The sequence below is a fragment of the Oncorhynchus masou genome, chromosome 18 (genome assembly GCF_036934945.1).
Source record: "Oncorhynchus masou masou isolate Uvic2021 chromosome 18, UVic_Omas_1.1, whole genome shotgun sequence".
Classification (NCBI taxonomy): domain Eukaryota; kingdom Metazoa; phylum Chordata; class Actinopteri; order Salmoniformes; family Salmonidae; genus Oncorhynchus; species Oncorhynchus masou.
Window position 1 is genome coordinate 67,096,674 of NC_088229.1, and position 23,496 is coordinate 67,120,169.

The following is a 23,496-nucleotide window of genomic DNA, read 5'->3' on the forward strand; positions in this document are numbered from 1 at the left end:
TGGGCCAAACAGGCCCCCATTGACATCAACGGGGCTGTAGTGGAGCAGGTCGAAAGTTTCAAGTTCCTTGGTGTCCGCATCACCAATGATCTATCATGGTCCAAACACACCAAGACAGTCGTGAAGAGGGCACCGACAAAACCTTTTCCCCTCAGGAGACTGAAACATTTTGGCATGGGTCCCCAGATCCTCAAAAAGTTCTACAGCTGCACCATCGAGAGCATCCTGACCGTCACTGCCTGGTATGGCGACTGCTCTGCATCTGACCATAAGGCACTACAGAGGGTAGTGCGTATGACCGAGTACATCACTGGGGCCAAGCTTCCTGCAATTCAGGACCTATATGAATAGGCGGTGTCAGAGGAAATCCCATAAAATTGTCAGAGGCTCCAGTTACCCAGGTCATAGACTGTTTTCTCTGCTACTGCACGGCAAGCAGTACTGGAGCGCCAAGTCTAGGACCAAAAGGCTCCTTAAAAGCTTCTACCCCCAAGCCATAAGACTGCTGAACAACTAATCAAATGGCCACAGGACTATTACATTGACCCCCACCCCATTTGTTGTGTACCCTGCTGCTACCTTCTGTTTATTATCTATGCATAATCACTTCACTCCTACCTACATGTACCCCCGCACACTGACTCAGTTCCTGTACCCCCTTTATATAGCCTCGTTATTGTTATGTTATTGTGTTAATTTTTATTTTCGTTTATTTGGTAAATATTTTCTTAACTCTTCTTGAACTGCACTGTTGATTAAGGACTTGTAAGTAAGCATTTCACGGTAAGGTCTACACTTGTTGTATTTGGCGCATGTGACAAATAAAGTTGGATTTGATTTGGCAGGGATGTCCTTTCTCCCCCCTCATGTTTGCACTGGCAATTGAACTGCTTGCAGATAGAATTAAACAGGCCCCAAAATGTAACAGGTATCAGTATTGGCAAACATGAATACAAACGTAACTTATTTGCTAAAAATCTCCTGATATACCTCACTAATATTGAAAACTCAATGTCCCCCTTGTTAAAAATATTTTTGGGAATACTCTAAAATCTCAGGATATAAAATGAACGTGGAATTTTTTTAATAAGGGCAATAGGAAAAATAACTCTTGATTTACAGCAATCCTTTAAGTGGACAACAAAAAATATGAAATACTTTGGAAGCTTAATGAGTGACAACAAACAACAAATATATAAAGATAATGTTGTTGAGTAATGAAATAAAGTTAAGGCAGATCTAATTAAATGGAAAAATCTCCTCGTAAATTTTACAGGTAGAATAAACATCTTTAGAATGACATAGCTCCGAAGGTTTCTATATTTATTTTCAGTAATACCAATTACCCCACCGAAGATATTCTTTAAAAAAGTATACATGTCCCTAAATCTGTGGTTTTAACCTCCCAGATTTGGAATTGTATTAACTCACAACCCAAGGCTTTTACTTACAACATATAGTTAAATGCACTAAAGAGGAAGAATGAGTACATATTGAAGAGGTGCATGCTTTTCCCCAGAATCTTCTCACATGTCTGTTTTCAAAGGATGGAGCGAAGCACATTAACAACTTCATAGTTAAGAACACTATAACAACTTCATAGTTAAGAACACTATAACAACTTCATAGTTAAGAACACTATAACAACTTCATAGTTAAGAACACTATAACAACTTCATAGTTAAGAACACTATACCAACTTCATAGTTAAGAACACTATAACAACTTCATAGTTAAGAACACTATAACAACATCATAGTTAAGAACACTATAACAACTTCATAGTTAAGAACACTATAACAACTTCATAGTTAAGAACACTATAACAACTTCATAGTTAAGAACACTATACCAACTTCATAGTTAAGAACACTATAACAACTTCATAGTTAAGAACACTATAACAACTTCATAGTTAAGAACACTATAACAACTTCATAGTTAAGAACACTATAACAACTTCATAGTTAAGAACACTATAACAACTTCATAGTTAAGAACACTATACCAACTTCATAGTTAAGAACACTATAACAACTTCATAGTTAAGAACACTATAACAACATCATAGTTAAGAACACTATAACAACTTCATAGTTAAGAACACTATAACAACTTCATAGTTAAGAACACTATAACAACTTCAGTTAAGAACACAATAACAACTTCATAGTTAAGAACACTATACCATGGAAGAAAATTAAATGGATCCTACAAGAACCAATATCACTCTCTAAAAACACACCCCTTTGGAAAAATCCTTGGCTTTTCAGAATTCACCGACAAATTGTCCCACATGGAAAACTAAAGGCATAGAAAACTAAAGGCATAGAAAACTAAAAGCATAGAAAACTAAAGGCACAGAAAACTAAATGATGTGGTAATAGGAAATACAATTATTTCCATGACAGAATTAAAAAGCAATTTTGGACTGACCAACGTAGACATTTTCAAATATTTGCAACTTAAGTTTTATATCACAACATTTTGACCTGAAAGATTTTTGGACATCAGAGCAATCCTATTTGAGACAGAAAAATATACTAAGATGATAGGTAATGTTCAACTGACAATCTCTTCGGAAAAAAATATAAACTATTGGAACCAAGACATAGAAAATGACACAGTTAACTCAAATGTACGCTTAATCCAGTATAAACTAATGTATAAAATGTATTATACAAATTCTACAGCAAAACTTCAGAGTCATGTCTTAAGTGTAAAACTAACAGTGACTCAATGACACATGCCTTCTGGGAGTACTATAAAGTCCAAAAGTTTTAGGTAGAGTTAGAAAGTGGCTGTCAGAAGTTTTACAATATACATTTACTTTTAATCCATCTATCTGCACATTTCAAGACATGGCATATGAGGGTGCCGTGAGATACTCAATGGGTTGGACAATATTATTTTTAGCGCTTATATTGAAAAAGCTATTACTTAAATACTGGACCAATCAAATGCTTTATTTTTATTTTTGAAACTGGCTACAGACAGAAACGTCATAACACAATTTGAAGTCAGAGTGTTACAAGCATTAGAAACAACATTTGGATGTGGGTACGATTGGAACGGAGGTCTGAGCAAGTGTGACGTCATTAATGTTGGTGGAAATGAATGTATGTAAATATTGGTAGAATCAAATGTTTTATCATTTAAATATTTGTTTAGAAATCTGGTTACAGACAGAAACAACATAATGTTGGTGGAAATGCATGTATGAAACTATTGGTAGAATCAAATGTTTTATCATTTAAATATTTGTTTAGAAATCTGGCTACAGACAGAAACAACATAATGTTGGTGGAAATGTATGTCAATGTTAAGTAGGTTTATTGTGTTTTTGTTTGTCAACAAAAAAAGAAAAGTGAAATAAAACATTACAACAACAAAAAGTAAAATAACGCTTTTCCACAATGTAGAAACCTAATATTCCACTAATGACTTTGTAATTTCAATGACAGGTATTCGTAGCAACAGCTTAGCTTTTATAACAAACTGTCTTTACAGTGTTGCATATTAGTTTCTGGGGCACAACATGTGTTTTAAAAGTAGCTAGATTTCATATAGGCTGTATCGCAAATCAATAAAATAAAAATCGTATTTTCTGGTGCTCCTAAATTGTGCTCCCAATAAAAATAAATAATTTAGAGCCCTGCGTACATAGCACACACACACACACACACACACGCACACGCACACGCACACGCACACGCACACACACACACACACACACGCACACGGGAAATGTGTCTTGGATGAGACGGCCACAGTAGTTAAAATTGGCACAATAAGAATAATGTGGCTGCAGAATGGAAAGAGAGCTGGTGCATGAGTGTGAGTGAGTATGTGCAGTCTATATATATATATATATATGCAGAGAGAACTCTAGATAGTGTAATGGCAGGTTGAAGTGTAGAGATAAAGCCAAGCACAAATACCTCCCCGGCCTTTCCCCCTCTTGTCTTTCTCCCGTTGTCTTCCTCTCAGTCATTTTTACGTTATTTCTCCCCCTCTCCTTGTCCTTTGTCAAAATCAATATAATCTGATCATTAATTCCACAGGACACCTCATTGTTTGTTACTATGTTGTGTGACCTGTTTGGAGTGTTTTTGGTTGTTGTGACGGGGGTCCTCTTCAAAGACTGCAATCAATCAATCAATCAGCCATACTGTACACACACACACACACACACATACAGAGTTTACTGGCTCTCTATTCACATGCATAGAGTCTAAGCACGCCCTCCAAAGTCAAGTATTTTCAGGTTGACATCCCGTTGACCGAGTACTGAGCCTCGTGACTAACCGGGGATGGGCCGCCACATTCACACCGCCTTGCACAATAGGTCACCGACCCAGACTAACAACTGTCCGTTTGTTCACATCACCAACTGCCTGGTGTGTCTCTCTTAATGTCTATGGTGTGTCTGTTTATTAATGTGTGTCACATTATCTCACCAAACAACATCGTTGAAATATCAACCAACTAATTATCAGTGGAGTAAAGTACTTAAGTAGAAATACTTTAAAGTACTAAGTTGTTTTTTGGGGTATCTGTACTTTACTATTCATATTTTTGACAACTTTTACTTCACTACATTCCGAAAGAAAATTATGTCATTTTTACTCCATACATACTCCGTTACATTTTCAATGCTTAGCAGGACAATAAAATGGTCTAATTCACAAACTTATCAAGAGAACATCCCTGGTCATCCCTACTGCCCCTGATCTGGTGGACTCACTAAACACATGCTTTGTTTGTAAATTATTTCTGAGTTGGAGCATGCCCCTTGCTATCTGTAAATAATTTTTTTTAAACTAGAAAATGTGGCCATCTACTTTGCTTAATATAAGGAATTGGAAATTAATTATACTTGTACTTTTACTTTTGATACTTAAATACATGTAATTGCTAAAATGTACTTTTGATACAAACCATATAATTTCTGACATTTACTCAATAAGTATTTTACTGGGTGACTTTCACTTGAGTCATTTTCTATTAAGGTATCTTTACTTTTACTCAAGAATGACAATTTGCTACTTTTTCTACCACTGCTAATTATAGACCTATCATATTTTTTTGTAAATCTTTAAAAATATATATATGCATTGTAGCCTAAGCACTTACCTTCGTCTAAGAGCCGCTCCAGGTGAGTGAAGATGCCAGTGAAGTTGGGCAGCGAGCTCATCACCTTCCGGTCTGTCATCAACTGCATCAGGTAGTCCGGGCTGGGCCTTGGTCTGGGTCTTTCCCGGACCTGCTCATTCAACTCACCGACCATTGTCAAACTAACAACTCAAGTTTACCAGCCAAAATCAGGGCTGACGCTCTAGAATGACGCTTAACAAAAAAAAAATGATAACTTTAAAATAAAAGTATGTCCAAACTGCTTCCTCAAGCCCCAGCCTCCTCCGATTCTGAGATTTGGGCACACACCGCTCAGAAAAGAGGAAAGCAATAACACGATGCGATTTGTAAATATATATATATATTTTAACTTCGCTGGGTTGGATATGCCTAAACTATAGTTAAAGTTAGTTGGTTAGTGTCCCCCGTTGCTTTAAACTAATGTTCTTCTCCGCAGTTTCAGTCAGATAGGCGTTCCCCAGTAACAGCTCACGCTCTCTCAGTGTCCGCGACAGACACTTAGCCACTTGTTTTCTCCGGTTTACGCCTCCTCGCTCATGTCGAGTGTGTTGGTATTCAGACCCTGTCATATGACCACACATCACACTGCAAGAGAAGGAGAAATAAGGAGAGAGAGACCGAAATGGGGAAGGGGGTGGTACCAGAGAGAGCTGCGCGTCCCCGAAGATTGGATTCAGATTTAGAAAATCTATGGAGGAGAGACAGCGTGTTTGTCATCTCGCGTCTGTCTGTCTCTCCTCCCCCACATCTCTCTCTCTCTCTCTCTCTCTCTCTCTCTCTCTCTTTCTCTCTCTCACACACACACACACACACACACACACATAGCGATAGTGCCTTCAGAAAGTATTCGAACCACTTTACTTTTTCCACGTTGTTGTGTTACAGCCTGAATATAAAAATACATTGAGATGTTATGTCACTGGCCTACACACAATACCCAGTAGTGTTGTTTTTTTGAATTTTTTACATATATATAAAACATTTCAAGCTGAAATGTCTTGAATCGATAATTATTCACACCCTTTGTTATAGCAAGCTTAAATAAGTTCTGCAGTAACATTTTGCTAAACAAGTCACATAATAAATGCACACTCTGTGTGCAATAATAGTGTTTAACATGCTCAATGACTATCTCATATCTGTACCCAACACATACAATTATCTGTATGGTCACTCAGTCGAGCAGTGAATTTCAAACACAGATTCAACCAAAGACCATGGAGGTTTTCCAATGCCTCACAAAGAAGGGCACCCATTGGTAGATGGGTAAAAAAAGTAGACATTGAATAGCCCTTTGAGCCCAGTGAATATATTAATTACACTTTGGATGGTGTATCAATACACCCAGTCAATACAAAGATACAGACATCCTTCCTAAATCAGTTGCCAGAGAGGAAGGAAACCGCTCAGGGATTTCACTATGAGGCCAATGGTGATTTAAATACAGTTACAGAGTTTAATGGCTGTGATAGAAGAAAACTGAGGATGGATAAACAATATTGTAGTTACTCCACAATACTAACCTAAATGACAGAATGAAAAGAAGGAAGACAGTACAAGCTGTTAGCAAAAAGGCACTAAAGTAACACTGCAAATAACTTGGCAAAGCAATTCACTTTTTGTCCTGAATACAAAGTGTTTTGTTTGGGACAAATCCAATACAACAGATTATTTTCAAACATAGTGGTGGCTACATCATGTTATGGCAATGCTTGTAGTCATTGAGGACTGGGGAGATTTTCAGGATGAAAAAGAAATGGATTGGAACTAAGCACAGGCAAAATCCTAGAGGAAAACCTGGTTCAGTCTGCTTTCCACCAGACACTGGGAGATTAATTCATCTTTCAGCAGGACAATAACTTCAAACACAAGGCCAAATCTACACTGGAGTTGCTTACCAAGAAGACAGTGAATCAAATCAAATCAAATTTTATTGGTCACACACATGGTTAGCAGATGTTATTGCGAGGGTTGCGAAATGCTTGTGCTTCTAGTTCTGACAGTGCAGTAATATCTATCAGCAATCTAACAATTTCACAGCAACTACCTCATACACACAAATCTAAGTAAAGGGATGGAATAAGAATATATATATATACATATATAGATGAGCGATGACCGAGCGGCATAGGCAAGATGCAATAGATGGTATAAAATATATTATATACATATGAGATGAGTAATGAAAGATATGTGAACATGATTAAAGTGGCATTATTAAAGTGTCAAGTGATCCATTTATTAAAGTCCTTCCTAAGTCAGTTGAATGTTCCTGATTGGCCGAGTTACAGTTTTGACTTAAATCTGCTTGACCTGAAAATGGTTGTATAGCAAAGATCAACAACCAATTTGACAGAGCTTGAAGAATTTTGAAAAGATGAATGGCAAATGTTGCACAATCCAGGTGTGGAAAGCTCTTAGAGACGTACCCAGAAAGAGTCACAGCTGTAATCACTTCCAGAAGTGTCTCTACAAACTATTGACTCAACATGTTTTTGCTATGTCATTATGAGGTACTGTGGGTAGATGGATGACAACAAAAATATTAAATTAATTTTGAATTCAGGCTGTAACTCAACAAAATGTGGAATAAGTCAAGGGGTATGAATACTTTTTGATGGCTCTGTATGTCTTACTATACTTGTGAGGACTTTTTGGGGACAATTGATTCCCATTCAAAATCCTATTTTCCCTAACCATTAATTAACCCTAACCTTAACCCGAACCTTAACCTCCAAACCTAACCACTAACCCCTAACCCTAAACCTAACCCTTAAGACTAAAATGTATTTTTTACAAGTGAGGACCGGCAAAATGTCCTCACTTCACTGAGTTCTAGTTGTACACACACACACACACACACACACACACACACACACACACACACACACACACACACACACACACACACACACACACACACACACACACACACACACACACACACACACACACACACACACACACACACACACAGACTTAGAGGACGAGCTGTGAACAAATTTCCTTTAGATTTGTTTGGGGACTATCTGTTGTTCCATGTAGTGAATCTGTTGTTCAATGTGATTGGATTGGCTGATAGCAGTAACAATGTCAACAATGCTGTTTGTCAATGTTCCTTCAGAGGTTTGCACACCTGTTTTACCTCACTCTCTGTCACTCTGGGGGATCTCTGGATGTGTGTGTGGCATTCAAGTGGTCTCTCACTTCTCTCTCTCTCTCTCTCTCTCTCTCTCTCTCTCTCTCTCCTCTCTCTCTCTCTCTCTCACACACACACACTTTTCTTTGAATAAAATGCTAAATTAATGTATAGTTTGAATAATAATGCCTTGTTATTGGCAAGGCTGTGTGTGTGTGTGTGTGTGTGTGTGTGCGTGTGTGTTCTGACTCTGTGGACTAGCTGTTCTGACTCCAGTCTTTGTCAGCCACAGCTGTCTCACACTGTTGTCCCACTGTTCACTCCACCACAGACATGGAGCAGAGAGAATATTCATCTGACACAAACACACACTACACAGACAGAATATTCATCTCAGATTCAGCTCCCATCTCCCCCCACCACGTATCTCTCCCCTCTTCTTGCCCCCCACCCCCACTCCCCCCCAATCTCCACCCACCAAGCACCACATCTCATTCCTCCAAACAATCAGATGTGTGTATTTAACATTCAAAACAACGATGGTCTTATACGTCTGATGGGGTAGGGGACAATGTGTGTGTGTGTGTGTGTGTGTGTGTGTGTGTGTGTGTGTGTGTGTGTGTGTGTGTGTGTGTGTGTGTGTGTGTGTGTGTGTGTGTGTGTGTGTGTGTGTGTGTGTGTGTGTGGTTGCATGCGTTTGTGCGCCTGTGTGTATATATGTGTGTATGTACAGTTGAAGTCTGAAGTTTACATACACCATTGGCCAAATAGATTAATACATTAATACATTAACATTAATATTAATATTTGGTAGCATTGCCTTTAAACTGTTTAACTTGGGTCAAACGTTTCGGGGAGCCTTCCACAATTTTGGCCCATTCCTCCTGACAGAGCTGGTGTAAATGAATCAGGAATGTAGGCCTCCTTGTTCGCACACGCTTTTTCAGATCTTCCCACAAATCTTCTATAGGATTGATGTCAGGGCTTTGTGATGGCCACTCCAATACTGTGACTTTGTTGTCCTTAAGCCATTTTGCCACAACTTTGGAAGAATGCTTGGGGTCATTGTCAATTAGGACCCATTTGTGAACAAGCTTTATCTTCCTGACTGAGGTCTTGAGATGTTGCTTCTATTTATCCACATCATTTTCCCCCATCATGATGCCATCATCTTTGTGAAGTGCACCAGTCCCTCTTGCAGCCAAGGACCCCCACAACATGATGCTGCCACCCCCGTGCTTCACGGTTGGGATGGTGTTCTTCAGCTTGCAAGCCTCCCGTTTTTCCTCCAAACATAATGATGGTCATTATGGCCAAATGGTTCTATTTTTGTTTAATCGGACCAGAGGACATTTCTCCAAAAAGTACGATCTTCGTCCACATGTGCAGTTGCAAACCGTCGTCTGGCTTTTTTATGGACATTTTGGAGCAGTGGCTTCTTCCTTGCTGAGTGGCCTTTCAGGTTATGTCGATATAGGACTCGTTTTACTGTGGATATAGATACTTTTGTACCCGTTTCCTCCAGCATCTTCACAAGGTCCTTTGCTGTTGTTCTGGGATTGATTTGCACTTTTTACACCAATGTATGTTCATCTCTAGGAGATTGAACGCGTCTCCTCCCTGAGCGGTATGACGGCTGCATGGTCCCATGGTGTTTATACTTGCGTACTATTGTTTGTACAGGTGAATGTGGTACCTTCAGGCGTTTGGAAATTGCTCCGACGGATGAGCCAGACTTCTTGACTGATTTCTTTTGATTTTACAATGATGTCAATCAAAGAGGCACTGAGTTTGAAGGTAGGCCTTGAAATACATCCACAGGTACACCTCCAATTGACTCAAATTATGTCAATTAGCCTATCAGAAGCTTCTAAAGCCATTACATCATTTTCTGGAATTTTCCAAGCTGTTTAAAGGCCCAGTCAACGCAGTGTATGTAAACTTCTGACCCACTGGAATTGTGATACAGTGAATTATAAGTGAAATAATATGTCTGTAAACAACTGTTGGAAAAATGACTTATGTCATGCACAAAGTAGATGTCCTAACCGACCTGCCAAAACTATAGTTTGTTTGCAAGAAATTTGTGGAGTTTTAATGACTCCAACCCAAGTGTTTGTAAACTTCTGAATTTAAATGTATATATATATATATGTGTGTGTGTGTGTGTGTGTGTGTGTGTGTGTGTGTGTGTGTGTGTGTGTGTGTGTGTGTGTGTGTGTGTGTGTGTGTGTGTGTGTGTGTGTGTGTGCGTGCGTGCGTGCGTGTGTGTGTGTGCGTGTGTGTGTTTGTTATTGGGTGATGTCGTTGTATCAGCCTGGTACGGTGTGATGGGTTTTCAAGGCGGGGCCCAAACAATACCCCCTCTCATTAAGACACAAGACACTGACTAGCTACTAAAACATACTCACAGCAGAGGGCTCTCTCTCTCTCTAGATGAACATAGTTCAGAAAATGTTTATTTGTGTCTTTGATGGTTACGTGTTCGACCCCAGAGCTCTGGGTTAGAGGTCAAACTATGACATCACTAAACAAAGGACAAAAGTCCAGGGGAATACCAAAGGAGACATTGGGATAGTGATATCTGCTGTAGAATGACAGGATGAGGGAGCAGAGCAGTACCTATCTGCACCAGTAGACTGCAGCAGAGGACAGCTTCTTTGAGTTACATCATAATGGGACTCCCTGCAAACATGCCACTTTGATACAGTTAAGGCCAGAAGTGACTTCTCATGGCAGGTTAGGAGATCATTTCCCCTTACCCTAACCCTAAAAATGTATTTCAAAAAAGTATTTCATGATTTTAAACTGAATCTTAGGAATATGCATACAGTTTTTACATTCAATTTCAATTGAATTAATTTACATTTTAGTAATTTAGCAGACACTCTTACAGTTAATGAATTAATCTTAAAATAGCTCGGTGGGACAACCACACATAGATGTTTACTCAATAAAGGGGGAAAGTGGTGAGGAGTGGGTGCGAAAGGGGGACGGCTATGAGATTATTAAGATACACTTTAAGGAAGTAGGGTTTCAGATGTTTTCAGAAGATGGCCAGGGACTCTGCTGTCCTAGCTTCAGGGGAAAATTGGTTACACCATTGGTGTGCCAGGACAGAGATGAGCTTGGACTGGGCTGAGCGGAGCTGCCCTTCCGTAGGGGTGAAAGGGCCAAGAGACCAGAGGTGGCCTGCTGGTTTTCTGTTCTACCTGATAATAAATTGCATCCACCTGGCATCCCAGGTCTAAATCTCTCCCTGAATAGAGGGAAACAATGGAGAAAAGCAATGAAACTGGCTTCGAGGTCTAGAGTTGAGTTTGAGGGTTGTAGAGGAGCGAGTGGGTGGCGCCAATGACCTGGTGTATAGAGAGAAGAGGAGAGGGCCTAGAACCGACCCCTGGGGGACACCAGTATTGAGAGTGCGTGGGGCAGACACAGATCCTCTCCACATCACCTGGTAGGAGCGGCCTGCCACATAGGATGCAGTCCATGAGTGTGCAGAGCCTGAGACACCCAGCCCTGCGAGGGTGGAGAGGAGGATCTGATGGTTCACGGTGAATTCAATATTCAAATTCAATATTTGAAATAAGTTTACAAACTATAATTTCAAGTTTACCAAAGTTTAATATATTCAATTTCTCAGATGCATTCAGATTCAGTTTTAAAATTTAGTTCTCTAAATTTAGTTCTCTAACTTCAAAACTTCAAAACAACATCCTGGTGCTTTTCCAGCTAGGAAAGGTAGAAGAGAACAGATATAATCTAACGCTCTCTGTGGGAAACAGAAGGTATTGTAATGGACGTCACGATGCTTGCTTAGTGGGTACCGCTTTCCCCTGATTCAGCTCATACCACCCCCCACCCCCCACCCCCCCTTAGTGACGTAATTCCAGGACTGTATAGTTGTTCTCAAGGCTGTCTAACGATGCTAATCTAAAGCCTCTTTTGGCCTCTTATCTGCTCAGACCTGCTGGTTAACCACAATACCAAAATACCACCTACTGTTGGCCTCTTTACCGCTGCCTGCAGCTACACCAAACACCCACTAACTATCCCTCTGGCCCCCACTTACTAGTCAACTACCGCTCAAGCCCCCAACTCACAAGTTAGCTACCCCACACACCCACTAACTACCCTCAAGATCTTACTCACTGGCTAGCTACCCCACACACCTACTAACTACCCCTCAGGTCCCCACACACTAGCTAGCTACTCCAAACACCCACTAACTACCCCTCAGGCCCCCACACACTAGCTTACTACCACACACACCCGCTAACTACCCCTCAAGCCCCCAACTCACAGGTTGGCTACCCCACACACCCACTAATTACCCCTCAAGCCCCCACTTACTAGCTAGCTACCCCACACACCCACTAACTACCCCTCAGGCCCCCACGCACTAGCTAACTACCCCACACACCTACTAACTACTCCTCATGACCCACTCACTAGCCATATGCACCACACACCGCTAACTGCCCCTTAGGCCCCCACATACTAGCTAACTACCCCACACACCCGCTAACTACCCCTCAAGCCCCCACACACTAGCTAGATACTCCACAGACCCACTAACTACACCCCAAGCCCCAACTCACAACCTCATTATACCTGGTCCTTTACAGTACTATAATAACACCTACTGCTGTTCTGCTCTCTATAGGTCTCCCCTCTGACTTGATCTGGAATCATAACCTTGATTTGTGGTACAGGATTGTGCCTTTACAAATACCTCCTCACTACCTCAAACATTTTAGCCATCAATGGGATGTAAATGCCGATTATAAATATTACAGCCAGGGATGCATTTAGACAGGCAGCCCAATTCAGATCTTTTCTTCTCACTGTGAAAGAGATTTGATGTGATTGGTCAAAGACCAATTAGTGGAAAGAAGATCAGAATCTGGCAGCTGCATGGAACTGGTTGGCGACTTGACAAAATATGTGATGATCGCCTACAGATGCAACGTTGTTGTATCTCTGTTGGACATTGAATGCTCAGATGAATGACTGGGCTCTGGCATTGTCTGGTTGTCTCCTCAGTTTATAGATTATATGATTTACTGTTTACCACTGGACACAGACAATCACATAATGTCATAGACAATTAGACATCAAATGTCACAATTAAATTAGTATATTTATCAAGGAAGTCTTGCAAAGGTGCTTTAATGACGACATTGGAATTGGTAACGTAGTTAATGGCAGATCCTTTGGTAACGTAGTTAATGGCGGATCCTTTGGTAACGTAGTTAATGGCAGATATTTTGGTAATGTAATTAATGGCAGATATTTTGGTAATGTAATTAATGGCGGATCCTTTGGTAATGTAGTTAATGGCAGATATTTTTGTAATGTAGTTAATGGTGGATCCTTTGGTAATGTAGTTAATGGTGGATCCTTTGGTAACGTAGGCGGATCCTTTGGTAATGTAGTTAATGGCAGATCCTTTGGTAATGTAGTTAATGGCAGATCCTTTGGTAATGTAGTTAATGGCAGATCCTTTGGTAAAGTAGTTAATGGCAGATCCTTTGGTAATGTAGTTAATGGCAGATCCTTTGGTAATGTAGTTAATGGCAGATCCTTTGGTAATGTAGTTAATGGCAGATCCTTTGGTAATGGAGTTAATGGCAGATCCTTTGGTAATGTAGTTAATGGCAGATCCTTTGGTAACGTAGGCGGATCCTTCGGTCACTTAACAATGAAAAACACCTAGAATGTTAGAGATCCGAAGTTTAGATTTTTTTTACATTTAAAGTCACAGAACAAACACGCCACACACACACACACACACACACATACGCACACACCCTCGTCCTTCAGTCTCCATGTGCAGGGTAGTCCTGTGTCCATGTGAATGCGATAATCTGATGATTACCCTGATCCAAATGGCTAAATGAGGCGCCCCGCTGAGTTCCCAGAAGGCATTGCCGTTTGATCTTTGATCGGTCTTAAGTAGAAACAACACAACACCAATATGGCCAACTCTACTTCACAGGGCTAGCTTCTTTATTAACATTTTAATTTACACAATGGCCTCATCATCCTTCTACACAACATACAGAAAGAAAAACAGAAGGATTTCTCATGGCAAAACATTTTCTTTACAGTAAATAAAATAATTTAAATGAATTACACGGTTTAAAAAAAGTTATGTATCAATACTAGACTATTTACAAAGACAACAGTAGCCTGGGAGTTGGTCTGTGAGTGTGTGGGTATGTACAGTAGCTCTTGATAATCCAATAAGAGAATGCTGATTGGACCTGCTGAGCGACCTCACAGAGCAGACGGCTGGGGTCAGAGTTCAGGGGTCAGAGGCCAGGGGTTTAGCTGCCAGTCTCAAATGTCCTCAACTTTGGGGTCACCCCTGGTTCACCCCCGCCACGTCTCCTTTAGCCCCTCACCCCCAAACTTCAACAATATCGGTTAGCCTAAAATGGTTCCACCTCTTCCAGCCCAGGAGTCTCCAGCCCTCCTCCCCAAACTTCAACAACATCGGGTTAGGGTGACATAGATCCACCTCTTCCAGCCCAGGAGTCTCCAGCCCTCCTCCCCAAACTTCAACAACATCGGGTTAGGGGGACATAGATCCACCTCTTCCAGCCCAGGAGTCTCCAGCCCTCCTCCACAAACTTCAACAACATCGGGTTAGGGTGAAATGATTCCACCTCTTCCAGCCCAGGAGTCTCCAGCCCTCCTCCATCTCTCAAATTAAGTTAGAAATTAAGAACTTTAAAGAGTTGATATCTGGGGTGTTTCAGTCCTTTCTTTGGAATTTTCTATGAATTATCTAATAGAGAAAACTGCACTACAGGTGGATCCAAAACATATATTCCTTGGGCTATGAATTAACATTTAACCGTTCCACTTTAACCTCCTCTCTGGGAAGGGGAGCGGGTTGCATCGCAACCACCAGCCCCACAGTATCCATAAAACACAACATACCTGGTTTCCTGACCTTACTCTTAAAAATGCATTTTCACAGTGCAATGCAAAACATCTGACGTTATGCATTTTCATGACACTGGGTAGTGTTTAGTTTTTCCCTTGTTTTATAGAAAATGGGCTAAAAATAAAATATGAAACAGAGCAGAATTATACAGAACGTAAGAAAACTGAAGCAAAGTAGCAAAGCTGGGGTTGGAGGAGAGGTGTGTGTGTGTGTGTGTGTGTGTGTGTGTGTGTGTGTGTGTGTGTGTGTGTGTGTGTGTGTGTGTGTGTGTGTGTGTGTGTGTGTGTGTGTGTGTGTGTGTGTGTGTGTATTGGAGTGGGGGAGGGCATATTGGAAATTGGTTATAATGTGACTTATACATACATTCATGCATTCGTACAATCAACATATCGTAAGTGCTGACATGTACTCAAGAGTCCATTTGTGTCATTTTCAGTTTTCCCTTCAGATGGACAGTATTGTGTGTGTCGGGCATGTGTGTGTGTATTATGTATGTATTTTGTGTAATAAATGCAAAGGAGTTGTTCAATCTGCCTTTCTTCCCTTCGGTGGGAATGGTTTCAGTTTGTGTCAACGTGTCTTGTTCAGCTGCCCGTGGCGACACCTTCCACTCCAGCCTCGTCCACTGCATTGCCTTTACTCATGGCTTTCATCTTGTCCATGATGTCAGTAAACGTCTCCTTCACTGTCTTCTCCAGGATCCAGCCTTCGCTCTCACACTCTGGGTCCTCTGGGTTGGCCAGGTTAGACAGGGAGGTATTCACGTACTGGAGGCCGATCATCACAATAACCTACAGGGGATAGAGATAGACATATTAGTTACATCTAGCCTGGGATAAGACTTACAGCTAGCCTGGGTGAAGAGCTACACCTGGCCTGGGTGAAGAGCTACACCTGGCCTGAGGTAAACACTAGCTTCAGCAACTTGCTCATGTACTGGAAGTGAAAACCCATAACTTAACCTAAGCCCACATTAACCAACCTACAGGGGTTGAGAGAGATAGCTATAGCTGTTAGCACAGGCTGACATGTCTAACAGAAGACACCAATCAGGATTCAGCAACTGAAATATAGCTTTGCTTATGTTCCAAGTCAACACATCAAACCCGTCTGAAACAAAGAGTTAGCTAAAAAACAGAGATTCACACTGACAGGGTAAGCAACAACAGGCAACAGCAATCATAAGTTTGCCTCACGGGCATAGGCTAATGTAGTAGCATCTGTGTAGCCCTCAGTGGTGGGCCGTCAGGGCCAGCAAGGCCTTCTCTGCTGGCCTAAACATCATCAGAATATAATTTAAAAATATATATATTTTCCCACAAATATGTATTCAATTATTCCCCAGAGTAAGAGTTACACTCTTCATTTCATAGCGTTCCTCTTGGTTGCACTGCTTCCAGCACCAGGTTGAGATTTGGAGGGCTAGTCTTTATGTTAGATATTTTATCCAATCATATTCAGTCATCATGTGTTGCCAGGGGTCTAAAATCTGCCCTCAGGCCTTCAGAATCAACAGTGCGGGCGCTTGTAGCTTAAAGTGAATGGAAATTAAAATTTCGTGTCAACCAATCAGCTTTAGAGTTGGCTATTGTACGCCTGCTGGCTGGCTCCAGTGTTACACAGGAGCCAGCTAGCAGGCGTAGTGCCTGCACGTCTTTTGATTGGATTACCAATATTGAGAGGGAGGTCCTATATGGGCAGGTCTCAGAACTAGGAAACTGAAATTGATCAACGAATTAATTTGCGTACTACAAAACTGTTTTTTCAACCCACAATAGCGGAAGGAGAAGATATTGATTTGGTCGAGGATATAATTATAACGCCATTCTCAAGACAAACTTTTCAAGAAAAGTTAGACATTGTCAGGAGAGGTAGACGCCGATGCTACAAAGCCGACGCTACAAAGACAGGCTCCGAGAAGCACTTCAAACTGTACTGCTGGGAACGGCCTGGGAGGACGGGACACCACCACTCAACACACCCTGTAACTCTTCTGAAGTCAAATCTCGTATGCCCAAATAGTTCTCTGCTGCTGCCACCACAATATCTATTTTCTGTGATTTTACGTTGCATCTCTGCGGTACAGTTGATAAGCATTTCTATGAACACTAAGAAGCCAGCCTTAATGAAGCTCAAAACACCCTCTGACACAAATCTATTACTCCATTGACCCATCCTCCTCTACCGTTGACCCATCCTCCTCTACTTTCTTCACTGCCTCAGCATACGACAGCTTCTGCACTACTCTGACTCAGGCCACTTCAATCTGCCTCTCTCGCATCGAACACTTCCGATCCCCAACAACATGGGCACCCTTACAGTTGACACACGCAACTTTATCCACCAAAACGACACAATCCCTTGTCCCATGCCCTTCTGCACACTTCCCACATCTTGGAATCTCCCCCCTACACACGGCTGTGACATGAACATAAAAGTTGCACATGAAACAGTGCAATGGGTTCGGCACAAAAGCTCTAACAAGATAAAAAAAAACATTTATTTAACTAGGCAAGTCAGTAAAGAACCAGCTCTTATTTACAATGACAGACTACCGAAGACATTCAAAAATCCCTCTGACACAAATTTATTACTCACTGGGATCCTCTCAGGGTCCCTCACCATTGACCCATCCTCCTCTACTTTCTTCACTGCCTCAGCTTACGACAACTGCTTTGTTCAGGGGATTTTTACATTGTCAGCTCAGGGATTCGATCCAGCAACCTTTCAATTACTGGCCCAACGCTCTAAGTACTAGGCTACCTGCCACCCCAACATGACTTTGTTCAGTAGAGACTTTGACCACTGCGCCACCCGGGAGGCCCCACCAGGAATTTTCAACTTCAATTGCTCCAGCTTTTGTCAAAAGTAGATTAATTTTTTTTTTTACATTTAAGCTAAGCCTTTTCCAAACTTTAACATTCCCCTAACCTGCTACGTTAATTCTCCAAACCTAGTACGAAAAGTCAAATATGATGTTAATTTGACAAAAGCTGGATCCTTTCTAATGTGACCCCTCTGACAAAGCTATAGGTAAGGTAATACCATGGAGACAGTTGCGTAACCATGGCTATTCCAGGTAGGAGATCTCTCGGGTTGTTTTTATCCCTGATAAGCTTCAGCAGATTGAGTCCAAGTCCAGGTTTTCAGGACAAGTTAAGGGAGCAACTGAAGGCAATAAACAACTTCTCTGGTAGAGAACGGTTTATGTGGCATCTATATTAGTCAGATACATTTATTCTTGTGTCAAAATTGAAAACAACAAAGTGTAATAGCATCATTTTGGTCATTGAGTCTGTCTTGTCCAAAACTGAGATTTGCAAGATAATTACGAAAAAATGGTATGTCACAGAATGAAGGTTACCGTAACAGCTTTCCTTGGGTTGGATTTATTTCAACCCTGCCTACAGCTGGAAGCACCCAAGTATTTATCAATTCAGATTGCATCTGCACATGGCCTTATCCTAATGACCATGGTCAATTTGATATGTTTAATATTTGATATCCATATGGGACTTGTTAGGAACCATCAGTAAATTACACAATGTACATGGGACAATACTTTTAAATGTCAATATCTCCAAATTTCAATGACTTAAAAACCTCAAACCAACTATAAATTGTAGAAATGCATATACAAATATTGAAAGCATTTAACGAAACAACTCGAAGATGTGCAACATGAAAATATTATCCCATTTACATAGTGTAATTATTTGACATCCCTAACTAGCCACGGAGATAGGCTATCCAACGTCAAACTAATTTTGACAATTCCAGACCTGAGGCCTATACATAGTTTGAGGAGTTTGGGAGGTAACTTTGGTCAACTCTGAGTTCAACTCGGGATAACTGCTACCTCGAAAATTGCTCACCTTTCAGGCAGGTCAATTCCTGTGGCTACAGATCATTCAGAACTAACCTGCTCAAATATATACGGAATGAAGTGTCTGAGCTGCGAGTTGAGGACCAATGAAATTAGATTCCCTCCCTCTCGCAAAGATTGCATCATCCCTTTCATTTGAGGAACATGACTGATTCAATATTTTATTAATAAAAAAATGGGTGTTCAAAAAAAGTTACATTAAAATACCTATCACATTACACATTTAGTAATGACAGAATGCATTTTAAACTTTGCACAGAAACTTTTGCTTTTATTGATAGGTGTGGGGAAAAAAGTGCTTGTGCATTGACATGCAGGCCAAAGATTGCATTAACGATAAATAAAGACTTCAACAAGACTATTTCACGCCATAGCCTGCTGAATATGCAAGATAACTTTTCTTTCAATTTGATTAAGGCACAATTGAAAATGTGGCACTGACTCGCCATTACATTGGTGTTTCAGCATTGTCTCAATGAAGAGTTCGGTGTTTGACTAGCCAAACCTGCAAACCTGGCAGGTGTATGTCTGTGTGTACCGTTCCAAACCTGGCAGGTATGTGTCTGTGTGTACCGCTGTAAGCTTAGCAGGTGTGTGTCTGTGTGTACCGCTGTAAGCTTAGCAGGTGTGTGTCTGTGTGTACCGCTGTAAGCTTAGCAGGTATGTGTCTGTGTGTACCGCTGTAAGCTTAGCAGGTGTGTGTCTGTGTGTACCGTTGCAAACCTGGCAGGTGTGTGTCTGTGTTTACCTCTGTAAACCTGGCAGGTGATGGCTTCCCTACAGCAGAGAGCAGGAGGCGTAGAAGCAGGTATCATGACTAAGGCAGGAGGAAGGGTTGGGGTGGAGGAGGTGGAGGTGGAGGGGGGTGGTGGAAGGAGGAGGTGGAGGTGTAGGGAGCTGGTGGAGTTTGTGGGGGGGAGGTGTAGGGAGGGGAGGAAAGTGGATGGAGGTGGTGGGGGGAGATGAGGGAAGTGGAGGTGGTAGGTGGTGGAGGAGATGGAGGGAGGTGGAAGTGGTGGAGGAGGTGAGGGAGGTGGAGGGAGGTGTGGAAATGTACATTGAGAGTACAGGAGGACACCATGCCAGGAATTCTGGATCTAGCCAGGCATCTGGGGCATCTTTGTCAACTCTCAGTTAAAACTTCATCACAAAAAACACCCCATGCCTTTTAACAAGCGAGTGAAAGGGAGTATTTGGTAAAACTTTATTTGGATTGTCCATCTGTAGATGCTCTACAGACTATCTTTTCTTACCTCCAGAATAGTGACCAGCAGCACCAGGGCTCCTATGCTGTTCATCATGCCTCCGTAGTAGGAAATCAGAGCGTCGCGGCAGCCCCGTTTCCAGATGTTCAGGTCCTCGGTGTGGTGGTCGTAGGAGTAGTGGGCCGTGTTGTTGGTCACCTGGTACTGGATGCAGGGCCGCGGGGAGCCGGGGTTACAGCAGCTGAATGGAACAGCATCCATCAGGTACTTCCCATCCACGTTGCTGCCGATACGACTGGGGGGGTGAAAGGGCAAAGAGCAGAGGTTAAGGTTTTATGGCTTAGGGTCAGTGTATTGTATGTTAGGGTCAAGGTCTTATGGGGTTAGGGGAGTGAAAAGGTAGCCTTCATCAAGTACTTCCCATACTCATTAGTGCTTAAATGACTGGGGGTCAGAGGGCAAAGGGAAGATTTCATGGTCAGGGTAATATATAAAAAGCCCTACCCAATCCATCCATCATAACGTACTTTAAGAGTGATGAAGTCCTAGCGAACTACTAGTATTTAGAAAGGTAGTATTAGCCTGAAAGACCTGACCCAACCCTGACACAACCTAACACTGCTTTTACCGCTCTTTCCATGACAAAGGGTTTGCAGTGCTTGCATTGTTTCTGACAGAGCTGAAATCTGTCCACATTGTACCCGTTAAAGAGAGGATCACGAAGCTCTATCAGTCACATGCTGTTTGAATGGGATTAACCCCGTTTGCCCCTCTCTACTGGGAACACTCTGCTCTCCTCACATTAGATTTGGGAAGAAACAGTGCAAACGAATACTGTCACTTGCTTTCCAAAAAAAGGTGCATGAGCCAAAGGAGAATGAAGAATGAACTCTGCTTCCATTGGGAAGGAACTATGATACTTTCACTACATCTCGGTCTCCAACACAAACAGATGAGCACACTGAAGATGAGAAAAACATTCAGCAACTCTCATTGAACACACATCTTCATTGGTAAGACATCAATCTGCCACGGACTCAGAAATTACAACAAAGGATTATGGAGGATAATGATGCACACCACTTTCAAAGGATCTCTCTCAGAATTACTTTCCTCCACTACACTGAGAAGGCATTTCAGAGGATGTATTGAAATTCAATTCATAAATTAATGGTTGAGCCATTACTTTGAATGATGATGAATTGCCTAAATGGAATTAGTCTGCATACTAACTAATCAATGGCTGGATATACAGTAGTAGCTAGTTAATCTAGTTGTGGCTTGTCAACATAGTTATAGTTGACAGGTAATCAATCAAGCAGTTTGTTGATCGTCTGAGTAGATGTGGATGATCCCCATAAGGTGAGACTGACTGGACTGACCGTGACAGCAGTAATCTCTCTGATTCTGTAGCAGGGAGTGTGCATTTGGCCTTTGGGTGGTCTGGCGGTAGGGTTTCAACTGTGATTGACAGTTGTAGGGCAGTTCTAAATTAGAGTCATGCAAAGAGTAGTCTGATGGGATCAGAGATGAGAGAGTGACAGAGATATGAATAATGTCCAGTCACTCCCAACAACAAGGACATAGAGTAACTCTCTGTTGGGAATACTGAAAATGCTTGATAACTGACACGAGACAGGTCCGATTTTCTGAATGAGGTGTATTAAAGTAGGGTTGGAGCCACTAAGAACTCACAGGCTCACAACAAACACACACACACACACGCACGCACGCACGCACACACACGCACGCACGCACGCACGCACACACACACACATACACACACACACACACACACACACACACACACATTCACGCATACACATGGGTGCATGGGTGCCTTATACCACTTACTTCCCCTTTAGACAACCACAACTACACACGTGATATCACTTACACTGAAAACCAAAACTTGAAACACCTGAATCCATACACACCTTACACCAGACACACTGCAAAACAGACCCCGGAATCATTTCCCTTCAACTCTCACAGACTGAATCTCCTTCCCCCACCTCCCGTAAGCCAGACACTGTTCAGTAATCCTTTAAACAAACGCACATGCACACACCACCATCACCACCTCTAACACTAAAATCTAAAATCCACTGACCCTGTAATCCCTCCTTAACCTTAAAACAAAAAGTGGCCCTTTGATATTACTTAGCCCCCCCCTCCTCGCACCTGCAATCCCTTTATACTGAACACCCTTTAACAACAGTGGACACCCCCCTCCCCCCCCATAAACTAACTCTACAATCTCCATTCATACCATTTGTTGGTGTGGGCCTATTATAGAGTCATCTTATAAAACGTACATCACTATGTTTAACACTGATCTAAGGTCAGTTTTGCATTACAACCTCCTAATGGTTAGGGATCTTTAGAACTGATCCTAGATCTGTTGCTAATATCATGACTCACTCTTTTACTTCCTTGGCACTGAAGTCCAAGTAGCGATTGCTGACCCACTGGATCTCGAACCAGTCCCTGAAATTGTTGTTGCCGCAGCAACGGAACTCCATCTGCATCTGGTCCAGGGTTCTCTTCATGTAGCAGCGTCCCGGCGTGTCTGTGTCCTTGTAGAACTTCAGGGCGTTCTTCAGGCCCTCGGCCAGCGTGAACTGGAGAGGGATCCTCATAAGGAAGCAGAGCAGAGCCGTCAGCACCAGGAGACAATTGAAAACCACACAGGAGACTAGGAAGGGTTTGAGCATAGGCTTCCACCTGGAAAACTTGCTGGGGTCCAGGGAGTCATAGCAGATCTTGCCTCCCATGGCATTGATCCCACAGGCCAGTAGCCCCACGCCGATTAGTAGGTTAGGAACGAAGTGGCTCTCGTTGTTGTCCATCATCTCTGAGCGCTTACGCAGCTCGATCTTAAAGAACAGCCCCATGCTGAAGACCAGCACGCCTGCCATCACTGAGAACCAGTACATCAGCCATACGAACTGGGCCAGTTTCACCCGCTTCTTCAGGTCAAACTTGACCTTCATTAGTGCCATGGTGGCAATTTAGGGAGATTCCTAAAATGAAAATACACTACTGAGATGAGATATAGCTCTAATGTCTGAAGGTCTGGTCCTTCTTTTGGATGTCCCAGGCAGCAGAGTTTCAGCAGGGCAGGAGTGTCAGCTCAGCCAAAGAT

General features: G+C 41.9%; 2 protein-coding genes across 4 annotated transcripts in view; both read right to left on the minus strand.

The window, feature by feature from the left end:
* LOC135505178 (protein quaking-B-like) overlaps positions 1-5,864 on the minus strand; it is a 40,246-nt gene extending 34,382 nt beyond the window's left edge. For 2 of the 3 annotated variants that reach the window (XM_064924327.1, XM_064924328.1), the window contains exon 1: positions 5,137-5,862. In XM_064924327.1, the coding sequence (XP_064780399.1) occupies positions 5,137-5,290 (154 nt within the window). In that variant the 5' untranslated portion in view covers positions 5,291-5,862. Of the gene's footprint in view, positions 1-5,136 lie in introns of all 3 variants that reach the window. The other variant, XM_064924326.1, reaches the window with a different exon arrangement.
* Positions 5,865-15,841: 9,977 nt separating this feature from the next.
* prph2a (peripherin 2a (retinal degeneration, slow)) lies at positions 15,842-23,353 on the minus strand. Its single transcript, XM_064921911.1, has 3 exons — positions 22,773-23,353; positions 20,397-20,643; positions 15,842-16,048 (listed from the first exon to the last, which is right to left on the minus strand). The coding sequence occupies exons 1-3, from the start codon at positions 23,351-23,353 to the stop codon at positions 15,842-15,844; spliced, it is 1,035 nt and encodes a 344-aa protein (XP_064777983.1).
* Positions 23,354-23,496: the final 143 nt, after the last annotated feature.